The sequence below is a fragment of the Artemia franciscana genome, chromosome 18 (assembly GCF_032884065.1).
Source record: "Artemia franciscana chromosome 18, ASM3288406v1, whole genome shotgun sequence".
NCBI lineage: Eukaryota > Metazoa > Arthropoda > Branchiopoda > Anostraca > Artemiidae > Artemia > Artemia franciscana.
In genome coordinates this window covers 18,429,031-18,449,922 of record NC_088880.1, presented here as the reverse complement: position 1 = coordinate 18,449,922, position 20,892 = coordinate 18,429,031, and the positions used below count along the sequence as shown (strand labels likewise).

At 35.5% G+C, this 20,892-nt stretch overlaps 1 protein-coding gene across 3 annotated transcripts in view; it reads left to right on the top strand.

Moving 5' to 3' along the window:
* The window catches only part of LOC136038701 (extracellular matrix organizing protein FRAS1-like), a 196,884-nt gene that overhangs the window by 6,446 nt on the left and 169,546 nt on the right, over window positions 1-20,892 (top strand). Inside the window, exons 2-3 of one of the 3 annotated variants that reach the window (XM_065722012.1) lie at window positions 5,725-5,756; window positions 12,384-12,897. In XM_065722012.1, the coding sequence (XP_065578084.1) occupies window positions 5,725-5,756; window positions 12,384-12,897 (546 nt within the window). Of the gene's footprint in view, window positions 1-5,724; window positions 5,757-12,383; window positions 12,898-14,463; window positions 14,593-20,892 lie in introns of those variants that run through there. The other 2 variants (XM_065722013.1, XM_065722014.1) reach the window with 2 other exon arrangements.

Here is a 20,892-nt window from a genome sequence, read left to right as displayed (position 1 = left end):
AAAATTTTGATCGATTAACAGAAGGAGGGGGTTACGGTGTGGGGTAGGCTATCGAAAAAGGACAAGGGAGGGGATTGGATGCCCTTCAATCAGTTTACTTTTTAAAAGGGCACTGTAACTGTCAATTTTCAGTCGACTGATTCTCTCGAAGATTCAATCGAGAAAAAATGTACGTGCAATTGACATGGGTATTTTTTTAGGCAGCTTTAAAGCACGGCTTCCGTGAATTGATCTTAGTGCAAGTTGCCACGGAAATGACAGCACGCATAAATAAAGTAAAATTTAGCAAAAAAAACATCTGTTATGAAATACTTGTATCTAGTTCCATCAATTGCATATATTTCAATAATTCGCCCTTTTCATTTATAGCTGTTAATATGAAGGATTTGCGGGTTTTGAATAGAGATCAACTTTTTTTTCCAAAAATGTATCTAATTTTTGATACCCTGATTTTGATCAACTATGCAATTTACTTCTTCCAAGTCTCTCTAATTGTAATACGAGTTACACAATCAAATCAGCGTTAGAGTCCTGGGATCACTAAGATCCGATCCTTAGTTATGACATCATATGACTTCCCATGAGAAAAGTGTGGGAAAGAACAAAAAATGAAAATTGGGATCACAGTTTTTGCAGGAATTGTGGGTGTCGTAGGAAAAGGATGTAGCCTAATTATATTTAGGATACACTAAAATGAGGCTCTTAATTTTTGAGTTTTAGTCTAGATGAGTTCATTCCCTGTGGGGTGGTCTCTTGTTAAAATACAGTGATGTATCATGGTTGACTAAAAGGTAAAACGTTAACTTTGCTAAATACTGATTGGTATTAAAATCTCAATGGATAGCTGAAAATATTTATATGCTTAAGTAAAGGTTAAACCAGTAGAAAACCTATGAAGTGAAATAAAAGTTAGATTTTATCTGTAGTTTCCTAACTATAATAGCCTTTTTATTAGACCCAGGGTGTACTAAACTAAGTCTAAGATTTTAATCGTGTATGTATTAGCGCACATAACATTGAGCTCTTCTAAATGCCACCAAGATCGAAGGATTTTATTATCTGGTTTCCAATTCAATCTTTTTTATATGTTTCCAAATCTTCGTTTATAGGTTCAGAAGGATAGTTCACACAGAGCTTTGACATTTTTGGAAATTTGTATTTTTTTTGTTCTTTCTCTGGGAGAAGGTCCCTGCCAGATAAGTTAGCATGTTTTTAACAATTTGAGTAAAGATTACTTTAAAGCGTCAGACTGCTGCGTTTGAATCACCCCACTCCCTGGACTTACGAATCTTCTGCGGAGGGTTGCTTGATTAAAATCCGTATTTTTTACGCTTCAGGCTCCGGAGAAATTCTTTTTTTCGGCTTCAGAGGGCCGTCGAGAAGCCAGTCTACATTATTCCTTTGTAGAAAAGGTGTGTGTTATGTCTCGCGAATAACCAACGATATAGGCTACTATCGATGCTTTCCCAACAAAAGCTCACTTCCTGAAAAGGGGTTTTAATCTGAGCTACGTCTTCTGAACTTTGTCGGAGGATATTAGCCCATTATTCATTTCTTAGAGTCTTATTGGGTTGTTTTTCCATATATTTGCTCCCTCTCTGTGAAGACGATATTCGCTGCTCTTTTTTTCAAGCTCTTCTCCGCTTCCTCTTCGGAAGAAATGGGATGGGTGATCAAGATCTCTTTAATCTTTATTATGTGTAAAAAGGGGAAAAAAATTATATTTTCAAGTCGAATGCCTTTGTGAAAGGACACACAAATGACGATTAAACTCAAAACTAAGTGGAAATTCTTTTTTCAGATTTTATATTTATTTTACCTCCTCCATCAACACATGTTCACTTTTATCTACTCATGATCCTTCAGGAGTTGAAAATTCTTTGGGCTCTGGAGTCATGCAGATTTGAAATCCTTGAACAATTCTGATTCCAATAAGGTTTGAGACGTCAACCAATTGTTTAAAATGGGGATGAAGAGGGTAAACTGGCCAAAGGGTCAATTTGAGCCCTTCAAATATAAAATTTGAAAACTTGTTATTATTCTGATTTGAACAAGAAGTAATATGTTCACCTTGTTCTCTATTAAAATGAATCAGCATGCATTATAGGGACTGTCGCATAATTTTGGGTCCTCACCTCTGTTACTCGCCCTTACCTGGGTCCTCTAGTTTACATGCATGAGTTAACCGGTTTTCTTAATGGAAAAAACTGACATCCGCTAAGAACAATTCAAAAATTAGCAGCAAACTAATATTTATCCTAAATGAGTGGTAGAGGGCTTCATTAGAATTATTATTGATAAAAGTTTTGGTTTGATATACTCTCTTTGAAGCTTAGTAGTCAATGAATCAATTGATAGGACCTACTGCAGTAACTCAGCCTCGAAATGCAAAGCTTATATTTTGCAAATACAGATTTCATAAGTCTGGGTTTAAATTCAAACTGACTTAAATATCAAGCTCTCCCTTGGAAAAGTTCATTGGTGTCAATTGTGGGGAGATATAGGGATTTATTTGCCCTCTAGATTTTGAACATAGCTTTTTTGTAGGGGGGCCTATTTCCATTGAAAAATGCCTATTTTGATTTTACACTGAAAAAATGAAAAAATAGATAATCTAACGTTTAGATTCCGAAAAATACATACCCCTCCCTGTATGAATTTTTGCGAATTAATATTGGGAAAATGATCTCAAATCACCTGGTAATCTATCTCTTTTTTCTAATTCTAAATCTTGCAAAAACTACTTCTAATCTACCCATTATTGCTTTTTTTTTTTATTGTTATATTAACAAGCTTAAAACCCAAGTACAAAAAAGAGGCAGAACAATGATCTCAAATTTGCCTTGGCGGGTGTTATAAATTCATAAACACATTCAAAAACCTTAATTTAGTGAAAACCGAGGAGTCTGTTTACCTGTATTAGGTATGCGAGAACACACACAATCCTAATACATAGATAAATCAAAGCTAAAGTTATAAATGTATTCCTAGTCTTTCCAAGCAACTATTTCAGAAAGTACAGCATGCCCTTTCTTTTTGTTAGATGCACCATAAAAGCAATGATTTAGGCATTACTCAAATCTTTTCAATCATTTTTCGAGGTAGTTGAATCTTTTGTTCCGGTTCCTTGACTTTTAGTGGTTTTTTGCTTGGCTATTGGCGTATAATATTGATTTTTACCTAATTAGGCCAAAAGTAGAATTTCACTTATAAATATTTCCTTTTTACTTAATTAAATGTGTCAGAAGTGCCGTAAAAATCATGAATTTTGTGTGTTTATTTCAATAACGTCTAAAATAAGGACTACCAGAAATATTCGTAATTAATAAAAGCATTTTTATACAGCATGCATTAAGGCGTAGCTACCAAGACGGTTGCTGATATGAGTCAGAAGTCCATAAGATTAAAAGATCAAAATTATAAAGATAGGCATTTTCGCTTTAAAAAGAATGTAAAATTAATCTATTTGCTGAAATGATCATATTTGTGACTTTAAAACCTCTCCTGTCGCTCAGGGAGTCTTCTTAGCAAATCAGTTCAAGTGTCAAACAATTTAAAAATAGACTAATGGGGAAATATATTTTCAAAGCCAAACCCTTTTTTGGAGTTCCATCTGTATATGCGTTCAGTATATATATATATATATATATATATATATATATATATATATATATATATATATATATATATATATATATATATATATATATATATATATATATATATAAATAAATATATATATATATATATATATATATTTATATATTTTTTAATTAACGTTATAAAAAATTAACGACTTATATTCTGTCATAACGTTCGTGTATTACGAATATTAATTTTGAGGATAATCAGGGAAAACCGAGTTTTTAGGGGATGGGGAGAAATTTTGGGGAAGTCTGAAAATTGAAGATATGTTTATATTTTTAAGCCTATATATATATATATACATCCGTTACAGTGGTAACGCTGAAACTGATCGGGTGTTATGCATAATGCCGCATCAATCGTTATCTGCATAACAACATACATCTGTTGCAAAGAAAAAATATGCTTGTCCTGATTGTGCTCATTCCTGTACTAATATTGGACGGGCATCAAGACGAAATAAAAAAAACAAAAAACTATTGCCCACAAGGGAGCGCCATTCAATTAGAACGAAGATTCAAAAAAAAACAGTTACGCTATCTGTTATGCCTATGGAAAGAAAAATATTTTTCTGTGGGCCTGGTTTTGGCGGCTCGTAGGGAAAGCTTTCTGATTGATTACTGTCTCTGAAAATACGATCAAAGTTTATATGTTGAAAGGAAATCAGCCTAGAAATTGTCGTTTGTTTTCGTATGTCAATTGCATGCTATTTTGTGACAGTGCATAGGCTTAGCCAAATAATCGATTTAAAATGAATTAGAAATTTGCGTCAGTTTTGCAATATCTCAAATTACCTGACGAAAAGAGCGTTAGACTAGAGGCTTTGAAGAAAACGCTGATATCACGTTAGTAATTTCTTTTACTACAAAGAACCCTATTGAACACCAACAAGGGAAGCCTGCCCTACCCCCAAAAAGGTGGCAAGATGATATTGCCCCATTTGGAAAATAAAGAAATATATATATATATATATATATATATATATATATATATATATATATATATATATATGTCTTATATATATATATATATATATATATATATATATATATATATATATATATCTTATATATATATATATATATATATATATATATATATATATATATATATATATATATATATATATATATATATATATATATATATATATATATATATATATATATATATATATATATATGTGTGTGTGTGTGTGTGTGTGTGTGTGTGTGTGTATTGTGATATTCAACTCTAATTGGTAAGTATAAAGGGGTAGGGGGTCTTTGGGCCTATTCCCCCCCCCCCCCCAGAAAATTTTAGTTCCAGAAGATTCACCATTGTGGGTGTGCTTTTTGAGAGGAGGGGACACACACAATATCATTTACCTAAAGCGACATTGGCTTCTGAAGAAGTATCAAAGAGAATTTACAGCTTCCAAATCAGATCAGTTCAAAGTTTGTAATTTACGAACGGAACTATTTTTCAAACAATTCGTGGTAACTAACTGTAAGTAAGGAGCGACTAGGGTCAATATTAACCGAAATCCAAAAAAGAAATTTGAATAACAATTTATTTATCAAAAGAATTGAGTTCTTAATCTCAATCCAAATATATCAAATTCAATAAGTTTAATGCTACCCATCAAAAGCTACGAGCCTGAAAATATTTACCTGATTTTTGACAAATAATGGATAAAACTCCGAAAAGTCAAGTGATCTAAATTAAAATCCCATCATTAGATTTTGCATGTCAAAGAACGTTACTGTAGAGGTTTCAAGCTTCTGTCTGCAAACATGTATATTTTTGCTCTTTTTCCCCAGAAGAAAAATGAGGGCTGCATGTTTATTTCGTTCTTTGTTTGTTTTAACGTCACTCTCAGTTAAAAAAAACTTTATATATATATATATATATCTTAATATTACAGTTGAGTGTATTTACTAGTTCAAGCTTGCTTTCACCGATTTAGAAAATATGTTCCTTATTTAATGACTAAAGATAAAAACTTACTGATTTTTTTTTATAAAAATGAAAAAAGAATTTTTAATCCTACCGTCCTACTGTCTACCATCTAATCTAAACCAGATTTTTCTTTTACAGGAGGATGTACATACGGAGAGTTAGAGTTTAAGGTGAGTTAATTCTGTTTTTGGTTAGGGTATGAACCTAAATTACTTCCGTTCATGTCAAAAGCGGAGACTTAAAACCTTATATGGTGTTCTATCCGATTTTTCTGTATAGCATTGCTAAGCCTATTTATATGTTTAGCTGGTTTTTATGCTAAACACAACAGGCTGGTTGAATCCAATGCAATCAGAATTGGCAGCATTATGGTTTTCGTGACTCATAATGAGAATATTATCATATAAGAAATTGTAACAATAAAATCACGGTAAATAGATTATAAAATTTGGTTTTGATGTAAGGCGAATTTCACTTCGGCAGCCAGATTTCGTAGCTCTGTTAAAACCATGCCTTCATATGGAAAAGTATAATTCGTTTATGTTTCAGATCAAAGTTCAAAACTTCGCATCTTCACCTGGAAAGATTCTTTCTAAAATAGATAAAAGCTTCTTGATCCTGCATTGCCAAAAAAGTACTATTGTTATTATTTTCTTAGTGGATATTTAAAGAAAGCTAATTTTAGAAGTTTTCCAGGAAGACCAGATAATTCCACTTTCTAGTGAAATAATTTTTAAACTTTTTTTATAAAATGGATTGATTGACATTATTTGTCCACTTAAATATTATGGATAAACCAAGAACTTACTATTTGTTGCAGTTGTCGATCTTTTGGCTGTTACAAAAGGAGATCCAAAACTGTGATACCAATTAGGGGGGTGTTTCCCTCCCCTTAGATTTCAAAAATATCTATATTGGGAATTACATTGAAAAATTCCTTTTTTGGTATTTTCATTGAAAAAAAAAGAAGAAGAAGAAAAAAAAAAATCAAATCCCACCCCCAGATTGAAAAAATACATGCTGCCCCCTAATATTTCATTAATTGACACCACTGGCGCAAAGAAGTGGACGGCTCCGAGTAGATGTTATTAATGTCACCTTCAAGTGTCCGCTTAAAAATTACTTTTTCGAAACGCCAATATTTGGATCATTTCTGACGCTTGACAAATAAAAAAAAAAATGTAGAGAATACATTAAAAAAATGTGTTCACAAAAAAAAAAAAAAAATACTCAGAACCAAAATTACGGTGGGACTTCTAACAAAAAGTAGGTTGAAAAGTTCAGAGTTCGATAATGAGAACCAATTGATTCCAAATAAGTATGCCAAGACAAGCGCGAAATTACCAATTTATGAAGCTTTTGGAGTACTCACTCGAAGCCTTCCTGTTCACTAGAAGGTAAAGATCCAGCACTGAAGGCAAACTGCGTCATATTGATGACTTTTTAGGCGTTATAAGATGGGGTGCATACCTAATTAAAAGGGTTACCCCGCCCCCGCCCATGAGAAACATCCTTGGAAAATAAATCCCCACGGAAATTGCCCCCCGAGGAAAATACCCCCATGGAAAATACGCCCCGGAAAATATGCACCCTGAGACATACAGTAGAACTAATCAAGTAAAATTTAACTTTCCCTTCTTTTTACTGGCTTTCCAGAAATAAGAAATAATGTTGTAACTTACGAACTTACATCACAGATTTGAACCAATGGAATTAAAGCACACTTTTCACCATGTAATAATAGGAAAGTAATTTTTCCTTTTCTCTTTCATATTACGGCCAGGGAGAATTGCGCCATAGGACGAACTATTGGTATGATATAAAAACGAATTTAGCAGAAACAGAATTGTTCTTATTCTCCCTCATAGGCCATATTCAAGTTACCTGGGGAATTTGAGTAATAAAAGAATTTCTTAATCTATGAACATAAAGTAAGACGCTAAAGTTCCTGTCAGACGACAAAAAAAAGAACGAAAAAACTTACCTTATAATGTTTTTTGAAGACAGAAAAAAAATAAGTCCTTTCCAATAAAATTCAAAGCTCTCTCACCAAGGGACGTACACAGGGGAGGGGTTCTAGAGACCCAGCCGTAAAGAAAATCATTATTGAATCTTTGGGCCCTTCTTATTAAAATAATCAAATTAATTTTTTTTGCATTATTTCCCTAACCCCAAAATGATGTTTTATTTGCCTCCTCCTCCGAAAACTCCCGAGCTGTGACTGACCCCACTCTCCACCCTAAAAAGGAAATAATTTCCTTTGAGCTCCAACTCAACTTCTGAGCCGCGAGACAAAATAGGATAGCTACAAAACTACCTGTAAGACTCCTCACCTGTTAGTGAAACCTACTGTATGATCAAATCTCTATAATAGTGCATTTTTACATTGTCTCTTGGACTTTCTACTTTTTATTCTTTTTTTACAGTGAGGACGGTCGAGCAGTGGTCTCGTTCAAAATATTTGCATTTTTTTCTTTTTTCGCTGGTTGTCAATTGCCTTCTTTCTTTTGTTGTCCTATGTAATCTCGTTAAACCATCGTGATTGCAGCAACATCTAAAAACTAGTAAAGAGCAAACTACAGTCCATATTAGCAGAGGGTTTACAGACGCTTTTTAGAAAAATGTCTGCATTATATGTGATTCAAGGATGGTAATTATTATACATATTCAAATTAGTTGTAAAATTTTATTGCGAAAAGAAATGTTTGTAGATTAAAAAAAAAAGTTTGAAATCTCTCAAAATGTGGTTGGCCGACATGAAAAGTTATCATTGGAATTGTCATTGTCAAAATCTTTGCCTGGAGAATTTCAGTCCCCCGCCTTGAAAAACATTGAAAAGCAAGAAAAATCTTATAAAATAAGGAAAATCCCTTTTAACGATCATTAGCAGTGATCTGTCTCCGTTTTATATTTTCCACTGGGCTAGTAGGCTATTCAAGATCGTAGAGATGTCTTTAATTGCCTATTTATAAGATACTAGTCTTATATACCACGTGCTACAAATATACTGTCACGTGCTTTTCATAAATTTGTCTTAATAAATCTCGTGAAGTGCTATATGGCACCAAAAATTGCATTTTTCTGCGTCATTTTCTAGAGAAAACAAGAGCTAAGAGCTCATATGGCACTTGTGACGAAGCGAGAAGAGCTAAGAGCCAAGAGATCATATGGTATGAGCTCTAACAAAATTCTATGAATCAATAGATTGATTTAAAAAGGAAATTAAGAGGCTTAATGCCGGTAAAGATTTAAAATAAGAGCTCTGAGTCACAAAGTCCTTCTAAATATCAAAATTCATTAAGATCCGATCACCCACTCGTAAGTTATAAATACCTAATTTTTTCTAATTTTTCCTCTCCCTTTTGCCCCCCAGATGGTCGAATCTGGGAAAACGACTTTATCAAGTCAAATTGTGCAGCTCCCTGACACGCCTACCAATTTTCATCGCCCTAGCACGTCCAGAAGAACCGAACTCACCAAATCATTGAACCCCTCCCCCCAACTCCCCCAAAGAGAGTGAATCCAGTACGATTCTGTCAATCACGTATCAATGACATTTGTTTATTCTATCCACCAAGCTTCATCCTGATTCCTACACTCCAAGTGTTTTTCCAAGATTTCCCCCTCCAAATCCCCACAATGTCAAAAGATCTGGTCGGGATTTGAAATAAGAGCTCTGAGACATGAATTCCTTCTAAAAATCAAATTTCATTACGATCCGATCATCTATTCGTAAGATATAAATACTCCAATTTTCATGTTTTCCAAGAATTCCGGTTCCCCCCTCCAACTCCCCCGAATGTCACAGGATCTGGTCGGAATTTGAAATTAGAACTTTAAAGCACAAGATCCTTCTAAATATCAAATTTCATTAAGATCTGGTCACCCTTTCGTAAGTTACAAATACCTCAATTTTCAAAATTACCACCCCCCCCCACCCAATTCCACCAAAGAGAGCAGATCCGGTCCAGTTATGTCAGTCACGTATCTTAGACAGGTTTCTATTCTTCCCATCCAGTTTCATCCTGATCTCACCGCTTTAAGTATTTTCTAAGATTTCCGGTCCCCCCAACTGCCCCCCCCCCAATTACGCTTGATCCGGTTGAGATTTAAAATAAGATATCGGAGTTACGAGGTCCTTCTAAATATGAGGTTTCATGAAGATCCGATCACTCCTTCGTAAGTTAAAAATACGTCATTTTTCTTATTTTTCAGAATTACCCCCCCCCGCAATTGAGCGGATCCGTTCCAATTATGTAAATCACGTATGCAAGACTTCTGCTTATTTTTCCAACCAAGTTTCATCCCAATCCCTCCAATCTAAGCGTTTCCCATCATTTTAGGTCTCCCCACCCCAAACTTCCCCCAATGTCACCAGATCCGGTCAGGATTTAAAATAAGAGCTTTAGACACGATATCCTTCTAAAAATCAAATTTCATGGAGATCCAATCACCCGTTCGTAAGTTAAAAATACCTCATTTTTTCAAATTTTTCAGAATTAACCCCCCCCCAACTACCCCAAAGAGAGCGGATCCGTTCTGGTTATGTCAATCATGTATCTAGGACTCGTATTTTTTTTCCACCAAGTTTCATCCCGATCCCTCCACTCTAAGTGTTTTCCGATTTTTAGGTTTCTCCCTCCCAACTCCCCCCCAATGTCACCAGATCCGGTCGAGTTTAAAATAAGAGCTCTGAGCCACGATATCCTTCTAAATATCAAATTTCATTGAGATCCGATCACCCGTTCGTAAGTTAAAAATACCTCATTTTTTTATTTTTTCAGAAATACCCCCCCCCCCCCAACTACCCAAAAGAGAGCGGATCCGTTCCGTTTATGTCAATCATCTATCTAGGACTTGTGTATATTTTTCCCACCATGTTTCATCCCGATCCCTCCACTCTAAGTGTTTTCCAAGTTTTGGGTTTCCCCCTCCTAACTCCCCGCCCCCATCACCAGATCCGGTCGGGATTTAAAATAAGAGCTCTAAGACACGATATCCTTCTAAACATCAAATTTCATTGAGATCCGATCACCCGTTCGTAAGTTGAAAATACCTCATTTTTCTAATTTTTAAGAATTACTCCCCCCCAACTACCCCAAAGAGAGCAAATCAGTTCCGATTATGTCAATCATGTATCTGGGACTTGCGCTTATTTTTCCCATCAAGTTTCATCCCGATCCCTCTACTCTAAGTGTTTTCCAAGATTTTAGGTTTCCCCCCTCCAACTCCCCCCAATGTCATCAGACCCAGTCGGGATTTAAAATAAGAGCTCTGAGACACAATATCATTCCAAACATCAAATTTCATTAAGATCCAATCACCCGCTCATAAGTTAAAAATACTTCATTTTTTCTAGTTTTTCCGAATTAACTGGCCCCCACTCCCCCCAGATGGTCAAATCGGGAAAACGATTATTTCTAATTTAATCTGGTCCGGTCCCTGATACGCTTGCCAAATTTCATCGTCCTAGCTTACCTGGAAGTGCCTAAAGTAGCAAAACCGGGACTTTAGGTTTTCCCCCTCCAACTCCCCCAATGTCATCAGATCCGGTCGGGATTTAAAATAAGAGCTCTGAGACACAATATCATTCCAATCATCAAATGTCATTAAGATCCAATAACCCGCTGATAAGTTAAAAATACTTCATTTTTTCTATTTTTTGCGAATTAACCGGGCCCCCACTCCCCCCAGATGGTCAAATCGGAAAAAAGACTATTTCTAATTTAATCTGGTCCGGTCCCTGATACGCTTGCCAAATTTCATCGTCCTAGCTTACCTGGAAGTGCCTAAAGTAGCAAAACCGGGACCGACAGACCGACAGACAGACCGACAGAATTGGCGACTGCTATATGTCACTTGGTTAATACCAAGTGCCATAAAAAAAGGCTGGAAAGCATGAACTTGGTATCATTGTAGCCACTTTTACCATTAACTATTAAAATCCTGGCTCTTAGTACACTGTCATTCTAGCTTCCTTCATAAGCGAAAACGAAAAAAGGCGGTTGAAAAAACTAGGCCTACTTCATGAAAAAAAATATCATTTTGAATTTTTCTTTTCATGAAAATAATTCGATTTTATCTCCAGTTTTTCAAAGATGTTGGTGATAATTTACACTTCGGACTCCTTTTCTATGTGACAAAGTTGCAGATATCTCTTCGGGAAATTTATTAGAGGTAGAATATAGAATCTATATTTAAAACCCTATTTTAACAAAAACTCGTGTTGAGCTTAAAGCCAAAATTAAACCTAAAAAAAAAATTCTTACGAAGTAAAGATCAAAGTTGACAGTTAAAGCGAATCGTAAAATTATTTCCAATTGTTTAAGAATTCTAAAATCTAGTGCTTTACTGAAAACTGAGCTTGTTTGAGTTTTGTTGAGAATCATAATTGCATGTTAAAAGTTATCGACATCACGGTTGGTGAGGAGCTATTGAGAGCGTCATAAATTAGTCTTTTTTTTTCTGCAAGTTATTTATGGAATTTTTTGTCCATATCAACTTTTTTTTCTGTTTCTGATAAATACATATTTAAATATTCTGTTATATTTTGACAATAGCTTTTATTTAACGTTATCAAAACAACATTTGCGGGATTCAAAGTGCCAAAAAGAAACAACAACAAAAAATGCTTATACGCAATGGGTTCCTGTTCTACCGAGTATATCTTACCCGGCAGCGAAAAAATATTACTATTATCAGTGCCTTCTGAAAAGTCAGATCTGTTTTTAAATCCTTGTACTCATAATTAGCATGAGTTATTTCATATTCTTCTAATCTGATCGATTTTGTTCCAGACAAGTGATTCATGGATATCCGACTGTCAAAATTGCACCTGTTATGAGAATATAATATCATGTTCATTTATTGACGACTGTCTTGATTGTCTCCAAAACCCGCTTATTGACCCTGGACATTGTTCAAAAATAAGTTGTGACCCAGACTGCACCACATGCAGCAGCCCTGCTACCAATGTATGTCTTCGTTGTGCTCAACCCGACTTAACCCCCATAAACGGAACTTGCCATTTTTCAACTTGCACAAATCACTGTGTGCAGTGTGATGGGGGAGTTTGCTATGCGTGTTCAGATAATAGAAATTTAATTGGGGGTGACTGCGTGTGTCCTGAAGGGAGTTACGACGATAATGGTTTTTGTAGTCCTTGTCATTCTTCTTGCGGTTCTTGTTTCGGTGGAGAGGAAAATAAATGTTTGTCCTGCCATCATGGTGTTTTGTCGGAAGGAAAATGTCAGAAAATCCATCAATGCGAAGATAACCAGTATTGGGATCTAAAAGAGAAGAGTTGTAAAGGTAAAGTCTTCTACTTAATATTTATTTTTACATAAAAAGTGGCTCCCAGGTTATTTATTATTTAAGAATTAACGACGCTTCTTGACTACTAAGGTCCCTGCGTCGACCCTGCAGTGCATTCCTGCGGCGTGATTCGATCTCTGGATACCGTATTACCAAGCTAAGGTCAAATCCACTGCGCCACCACAGGACGGCTCCCAGGCTCTAAATTTGTAATAGGGAATTTAAAAAAAAGAGTGGGGAGTGACCTTCTTTTCAAGCATCTTCTCAGGGCTCATGTTTGAAGAACCGATTTTGAAGATGACCCCTGCTAGGACTCCAATGTTGTTTTTTTTTCCTTTTTAAATTCTATATTCGTATAGTTTTATGTATTTTAGAAAGCTTTGAAAAAATTTAGCCAAAACTACAAAAGGGAGTCTGTATATTAGATAACAATTGTAGTTAACACTCCTTCACTTCTTGAGTGTGGTCGGCATATTGCGCAAGAGCCATTTTTTTTGTCTAGTAATATTTTTTTTTCAAGTTGTAGTTTGCGAATTAAATTAAATATAATTGGGTGAGGGTTTTTTAGTTTTATAGACTAGGTTATGGTTTATAGATTACTTAAATATATGCAGGTTGTGTGTGTGTGTCTTTTTTTTAAAGAGGATAATTGAAAGTGTTTTTAAGGTAAAAAAAAATGCTTGAAGCATAGATTTATGAAAAGTTTTGAAAAATATTTGCTGATAGTGCATTTGTTGGTCTTCAAGGGGGATGGGAGCAACAAAATATGGTCTTTCCTCACCCCCATGCCCCCTAAACCTGCTTCAACTGTGATTTGGCATGGTTTATGCTACGGAAAACGTCGAATTATTTGCCATATACGGTGAGATTTCCCTATTAACAATGTTGCTTTGGGAGCAGAAAATGACGTGTTCTTTTTTCAAAAGACTAATAAAAGAGAGGACGACGAGGTCTCTCTTCTAATCCCGAATTTCTAATAAGTAAAATAGAGGATACTGCATGTCTACTCAGACAGGAACAAAGGAATTTTCTCGGAGAAGATAACAGATTTTAGGATATGGGAAGGTAAATCACAAAAACCGTAAAAACGGATGAATTATGTGAAACTGTGGGTAGATTTTTGAACATCTATAGATTTTGAGGTGGCGTTATCAGAGCTTTAAAATTCGTTTAGTGCTTATTTACCATCTACTTTTACCTGCATTGTTTTGTAGTAAACCCATTTGTTGAAGTGTCAATATATGAAAATGAAATTGGAGTAATATCGTAATTATTCCTTGTAGAACTTAATAACTTTAGTTATTCTCAATATTATGTTGCCCCATTCCTCTTGCTAGGCAGCATACATACTACGGAGCCTGAAGCTAGTTCTAATTATTTCCATAGAAACTAACGATTATTTTAGTGACGAGGCAATTTCTTCTTTTTTAACGTTTTTAACATGACTTCATAGTAGCAAACTCCTTTGTGTGGAACCTCTAGGAATCCTAGGGCTTCGGTGAGACCTTGGTAAAAAAAACTACTTTCCACCTTTGAATAATTGTATTTTTGCCAAATCATTGTTCATTCAGTTGAAAAACTGAAAGCAGAGAGATAACAGCTCTCATGTGGGTATTTTGACCAAACTCGGAATGCAATTAACTGTGACATATCTAATTTCTTCGTTTGGAAAAAAAGCCCAATTAAGTAAGCGTAAGTTATCATTTTACACCTTCAGGGTCCTTTAGCTTTCATACTTATTTTGTCATAAATTCTAAGCTGTCGTCCCTCGTCCAAAAACTAATTATTAGCACCCTAACAAAGTATTCGTTGATTTTATCATTGCATTTACATTACATTTTAAGCATTAAAATACTATTCCAGGGAAAAGGGTTTAAAATACGCTTTTAGAATTCGGATGGAGGTTCCACTTACCCTTTGGAAAATTCAGGAGTGATGATTGACGTGAGTTGAGAATATAAAAATGAGTTGCTAAGTTAGTGAAAAAGTGTTGAATGAGTTACATAAACTCAGCCTAAACTGTAGTTTGAAAGTTAAATAAGGCGTCTGTCAGAGCCGACGCAGAAGTATCGACTAAGCAAAGATTGATGGGTATCCCAAGTAACAGTTTTTTTTCCCCCGATCACTTCACATAAAATAGGCTGTCGTAGTAAGTCGAGAGGGGACTCATTCGGTGGGAAATAGAAAGTTGTAGCGCAGTCTAAGGGGGTTCATTGTGTTTGGAGGTTATCTAGCCCCCATCCTATGCACATTTTTTCTCTCCGGGAATTCCCGTAGCCCCTGTGGCATTGGATCAAAATGTACAGACAAATATGTTAAAGGTATTCTTCACGTAGTTAGAGCCATAATCATGGAAGGAGTTCAATCTCAGTGCAAAAGCGACCCAAGTTTTGACCTAATGCAAAGCAACTCAAGTTCTGACTCCGTGCAAAATTTACCTAAGGCCTGATTCGGTGCAAACAAAGCCAAACCCAAATTGCGGATTTTTGGCGAAAGGGTGCATAAGCGAACTAAGTTTTGGGTTAGTGCAAAATGAGACCAAGTCGTAAGGTGTTAACTGACTCAGTGCTGAAAAATGAGCCAGGTCCTGACTTGATGAAAAAAAAAACTGAAGTCCTGCTCGGGAGTCCAAGCTACGGATTTTGATTATTCGGGGCAAAAATCTTAACTTGATGGAAAATCTACCCAAGTCAAATATTCATGGTGCGAAAGCGATTGAAGTCTTGACTCAATACAAAAAAGACAGATGCGCTTAACTCTAAGCTACAGACAAGAAGGGGGCAGGTATGATTGGCAGGAAATGGAAGGTAATGCCTGCATAAACTGAATTTCAATTTTTGCTTATGGAGAAGTTTGAAAATTATGAGACGTTTATATGGTTATAAAATAGTCAAATTTCGTTCAAACTCAACGGGACGTCGCCGCTGTGTGGATTTAGGTTTATCAGACGCTCTGGAAAAACAAAAAGTTTGATTTTGTAATTTAGTGAGGATTCACCTACTAGCAGGTGGCTTTTGGCGGTTTTCAGATGCTGAGAGAAGAAGTTAAATAATTGTCCATAGCTTTTGGTATAATTATAGATTGATTGGGGAACTTGATTTGATCGAGACTATTCTTTTAAATCCTTTTCGGATTTAAAATCCGAACTATTCGAGACTAATTCTATTATCAAGAGTATTCTTTTAAATCCTTTTTAGGATTTTCTCTTGGCAAAGTTGATGGGCATGGGGGCCCAACTAAATTTTCCAGAGTGGTGAGTCTGCATAAAGCTTAGTATAGGGGAAAATATTATTTTGCCAGGAGAGTTTTGCTGTTACCGAGTGTTGTAACGTGGTATACGCTTTTTTGTGTTTTTAGGGAAGGGGTCAAGTGATGGGTCTGACCACCTTACCGTTTCTGCCATAATTTAGACTTAAGGATGAGGGGCGGGAGATTCTTTATGCCATTGCTGAACATGCACCTTAATCTTCATGTTAAAGTATTCATGACTACAGACAGAGAGCATTTCATTTATCATTTAGTTGATAGAGTGAAGGCCTGTTTTTATTAAGGAAACATCGATCCGATTCATTCCTCACTTCCTTCATTTTATTAAGGAATGCTATGAACTAAAAAGGAATAGGCAAACTTTTCTTGCTTTATTGAGGAATAACTCCTTCCTATCCAGCCAAGTTAAGGAATAATAATAACTTGCTATTGTAGCAAGTTTAAAACTAGTGATGTTCTTTTGGATATTCATGTGAGTAGCGATGGGATAATATGAACCGTCTTGCTGACCTGGATTATTAAGATGACATGGAACTGTTTGGTTACACTATTTTCAGAGTAGATATTGCATTTGACCATCTTCTGTGTGTTTCTAAAGATCCTGGCTTAAAAATTGGTAATTATAAAACCAGGTCTCTGAAGGCAAACTGCTGAGATATTTAAGAGGGAGCACCAGTAAGCTAACAAAAAATCTTGACTAGATCCCACTTTAGCTCCTGAGGGAGAGTTAGGAAAAAAGTAGATGGTCTAAACCAGTGGTTTCCAATCAATTTTGGGCCGTGCCCCTTCTAGACATTTCTTCAATCCTTATGCCCCCTCGTGATATATAAATTTTGCAATTCAATTTTGTACGCGTTTTCGCTTGAAGGAAGCTTAAATCGCGATTATCTTGGTATATGTTTTTGAGCCGTCCTTTAGGCATACTTTGTACTTTTTTTTTTAGTATAAAATAATAATTATACTAAATATTTGTCTGTATACAACACCTTTTATACAATGCATGACATTGCAATACTATCATGTATTTTTTTTGCTCGTTAAATGTATTTGAACGTGACGTCATTCCTATGGAAAACCTTATGAGGGCTCTAGAGCATGGCCAACCGAAGGGTGCACGTCCCGGAGATGACCCACCAAAATATTACAATGTCCCATTTGGTGGGGCCTGTGCCCCACGTTAGGAATCACGGGTCTAAACAGAACGGCCAATGTTTTTTTTGGAAACAGTGCGCGACAATGAACATGACCGATTTCAGTACTAGCTGACATTAAAAATGACAAAAATATGTGAGCAACATTTGCATAAATGAATTAGCTTTCGAGTGTAATTCCAGATATATTAAATTGACTAAGTCTAATATTGTCTATCGAAACGCAAAAGCTTGTGAAAATCTGATGGTTCTGGGAAGAGGGCAAAATAGCCTACGAAAGAAGAGACTAGTTTCCCTAGCTCCAAAAACGGACCCGACCTTGATGACAATTTAATCATCAATTTCAACAGGACCGAGGATCTCTGATTAGCATCTATCTACCAAGATGCTAAATTTCTTATTTTCTCATTTGTTTGTATAGGCCTAGTTGTTTTTTGTTTTTGTTTTGTTTTAGGGGTTGCTGCGTCGAACTAGCCGTCGTAAAATATCAGTAGGGAGCTTGTTTGAAAGTAAATCGATAGTTCTAGTGCTCTTTTTGTGTAACAAAAGAGATCACAACAAAACAAAAGGCCATTTTCGTCCATTGTGTGCCTATCAAAGGGCAATTCTGGCCCGAATAAGTCTTGGAAGTTATCGAGGCAAAACTTTGAGGTAGCCAATAGGCTTGAACATCGAAAGGGGTTTGTCAGGCCTTCAAGAATCAGGCGACTTACTGAAGACCTTTGTCCTTCCTTACTGACTTACTGAAGAACTTTGCAGTCCTAACAACAATAAATAAACTAAACAGAATTTTTTTCAAATGAAAGTAAAGAGCAACTTAAAAATTAAAACAAACTTTAATTTCTTGTATACGAGGAAGGCTGGCAAGCCTCTGAAACTACTGTTTGTCATACTAAACTTCCTGGAACTTTCCTGAAAGCGTTTTAGAATATCACAAATATAGCCAGTAATTGCAAATGATTGAATCACTGCTTGCTTTTTTAAGTATTTAAACTAAGAATTTTATTGTTTAAAACTAAGACAGCTAAGTCAGTCCTTTCATTCTCGGAGCATGTTAATAAAGAGATAATGTTTTATTACATTGCTTTTGTTTTAACACACTCGATGCTGAAGCAATGAAATTAAAACTTTAACTTTAGGGTAAAATGGTTACTACGTAAAAAGTATTTTTTAAATGATTTGTTGTTTAATTGTAATGAACACATATGCTTGTTTTTGGGTTGATAGACTGGATATCGTGTCATTTACAGAATAGTTTTTTTTAATGTTGCTCTTTGCTTTCACGTGATAAATACGTACTAACTTAACCTTGTTCGTTTTTAATATAAAATTGATGGTTATTTTAACAAGAAATAGAAAGAAAACGAAGCTTCTGGTCATAATTTTCAACTTCTCAGAAAATTCTCGGGACAAATCTTGTTCCCATGGAATGACCCTGCCCTTACCACCTCTATTCAGGTAAGCATATGGTAAGAGAGGACCTGTCACCACTTCAGCACCTAAATTGCAAACAAATTAAAATCTCACAATTCTGATTAGTGTTGAGGAATGGGATATCTAAGAAGGGGCAGGATGGGGGGACGGATTGACCTTCGATTACTTTCCAACATCTCCCTTATATGCCCCAAAGTTTTCAACTTAATATTTTCATCTGTTCCTGGGGTACTGCGGATATGCTCTTTTGACAACTTGCATGTACATAGTGTGTTTTTATTTTGTTCAACACCCCCTTCAATATATGCTGAGACAAGTAGAAATAGTCGCAGTCGCAAGTAGTCACAGCCCCAGTCGCAAGTAGTCGCAATCTCCAGTATTCGCCGTCACAGTCTCAATCATATCATAGTCGAAATCTCAAGTTGTAAAAGTTGCAAATAGTTGTAGCCGAAAGTAGTTGTAGTCGCAGTCATGAGCAGTCGCAAACGCAAATAGTCGCAGTTGCAGTCCCAGTAATAGAAGTAACAATGAAGGTTTCAAGTTTATAAAGTCTGTCTTTAAACGAGCAACTGTATATATATATTTATTTAAAAAATCTTGCTTGAAAACGGCTGCATATTTTTTTGAAGCTTTGTACCCCGGAATTTTCTGGCCTGAAAAAACCATCTCTACAGGTCACGAGTTTGAAAAAATTTGTTTGAATGCACATGAATAAATGAATTTGAAGCATGAATGCCCCGCTATACCAATAATAAAGCTTATATACAAGCAACGGGGCAACTAGCATAATTTAGAGTCCTTGTCCCAGGATCTCCGCGGAGGTCATGACATCCCGATAGGCATAGTTGTAGAACTTTTTGAGTATTTTGAACTAAATGGATGCCTCAAAATTTTGATCGGATGTCTTTGGGGGCTTAGGAGGAAAGGGCAGCTAAAAAGGGCATGGGACGGGGTTGCCCTTTAATAACTTCCAAATCTTAAAAAGGGCACTAGAACTTTCAATTTCCAGTCGAATGAGTTCACTCCGAAGTTTCTGCGACAATTCCTTACATACGAAGTAGTCTGAAAAAAAATATATTGAAGCAATATCACTTTTTTACGCAGCACTATTGCGCTGCCTATGAATAACAGTTTGTTATCCTGTGACAATTTAGCCCTTCTCCATTTAAGTTACTTTCTGAGAGGATTTATCCCTTTCTTTCAGAAGGACGAGCGATGGCGCGTTGGCGCTATTTCTGCTAACGAACGGTTTTAGCTCCGAAAACTGATTGCAATTCCATATTTTGCGACGATTGTTCTTGTAAAATCCGTTGAAAGTTAAAAAAAAATACACACACACAAATAAATTCTTGTACGAATCTTAGGAAAAAAGAGAATTTGAGGTTTGTTGATTAATCTGTTCTTTTCTTCTGAAATAACAAGTGCAAATACTGACTCAGAAACAATGATTTTTTTATTCAAGTGTTGTAAGTTTATTTTCTTTTTTCACAGTAATTGTTTCTCTGAGCCATGGGGTTCACATATTATATTCTGCAGTTTAATCCTTTAACACTGTTTCTAACATATTCTAACATATTTCAGAAAGTTCTTAGTGAATAAACCTATTTAATAATTATGCTGAGTTTATCAGAATGATTCATGAACATGATGTATAGTTTTTATGTTTTTTTTATTAAACTAATCTACGCAACCGGCAGTTTATCACGGAACAGTTTAGGCTGAGAACCAAACAAAGCTTTTTTTAATACCAAGTCGTTTATAACGTATATAGGCATATCATCTATTGTTTTTCGTTGACCTCACTGCGTGAAAATCCGTGGGCTTAGATCCTTAATAGGCTAAATTGAGCAAAAAAAAAAAAAGAAAAAAAGCTTTTTCATGCTAACGCTCTTGTTTATTATCTTGGGTGTTTATGGTCCTCTTCTTTGTTCGTAATACTATTCGTTAAGGAAGTATTTTACTTTATGCTTTGTTTTAAGTGGAAGAACTTCGATAAACAAAAACTGCCAGCAAGAAAAATAAGCATGCATTACAGAAGTTGTGGGGTGCAGTCCATACCTAGCACATTTAAACTTCCTATCCCTATAAAAATACCTTTTTGTAATTTGATGACCAAAACAGAAATATAGATGGTATATCT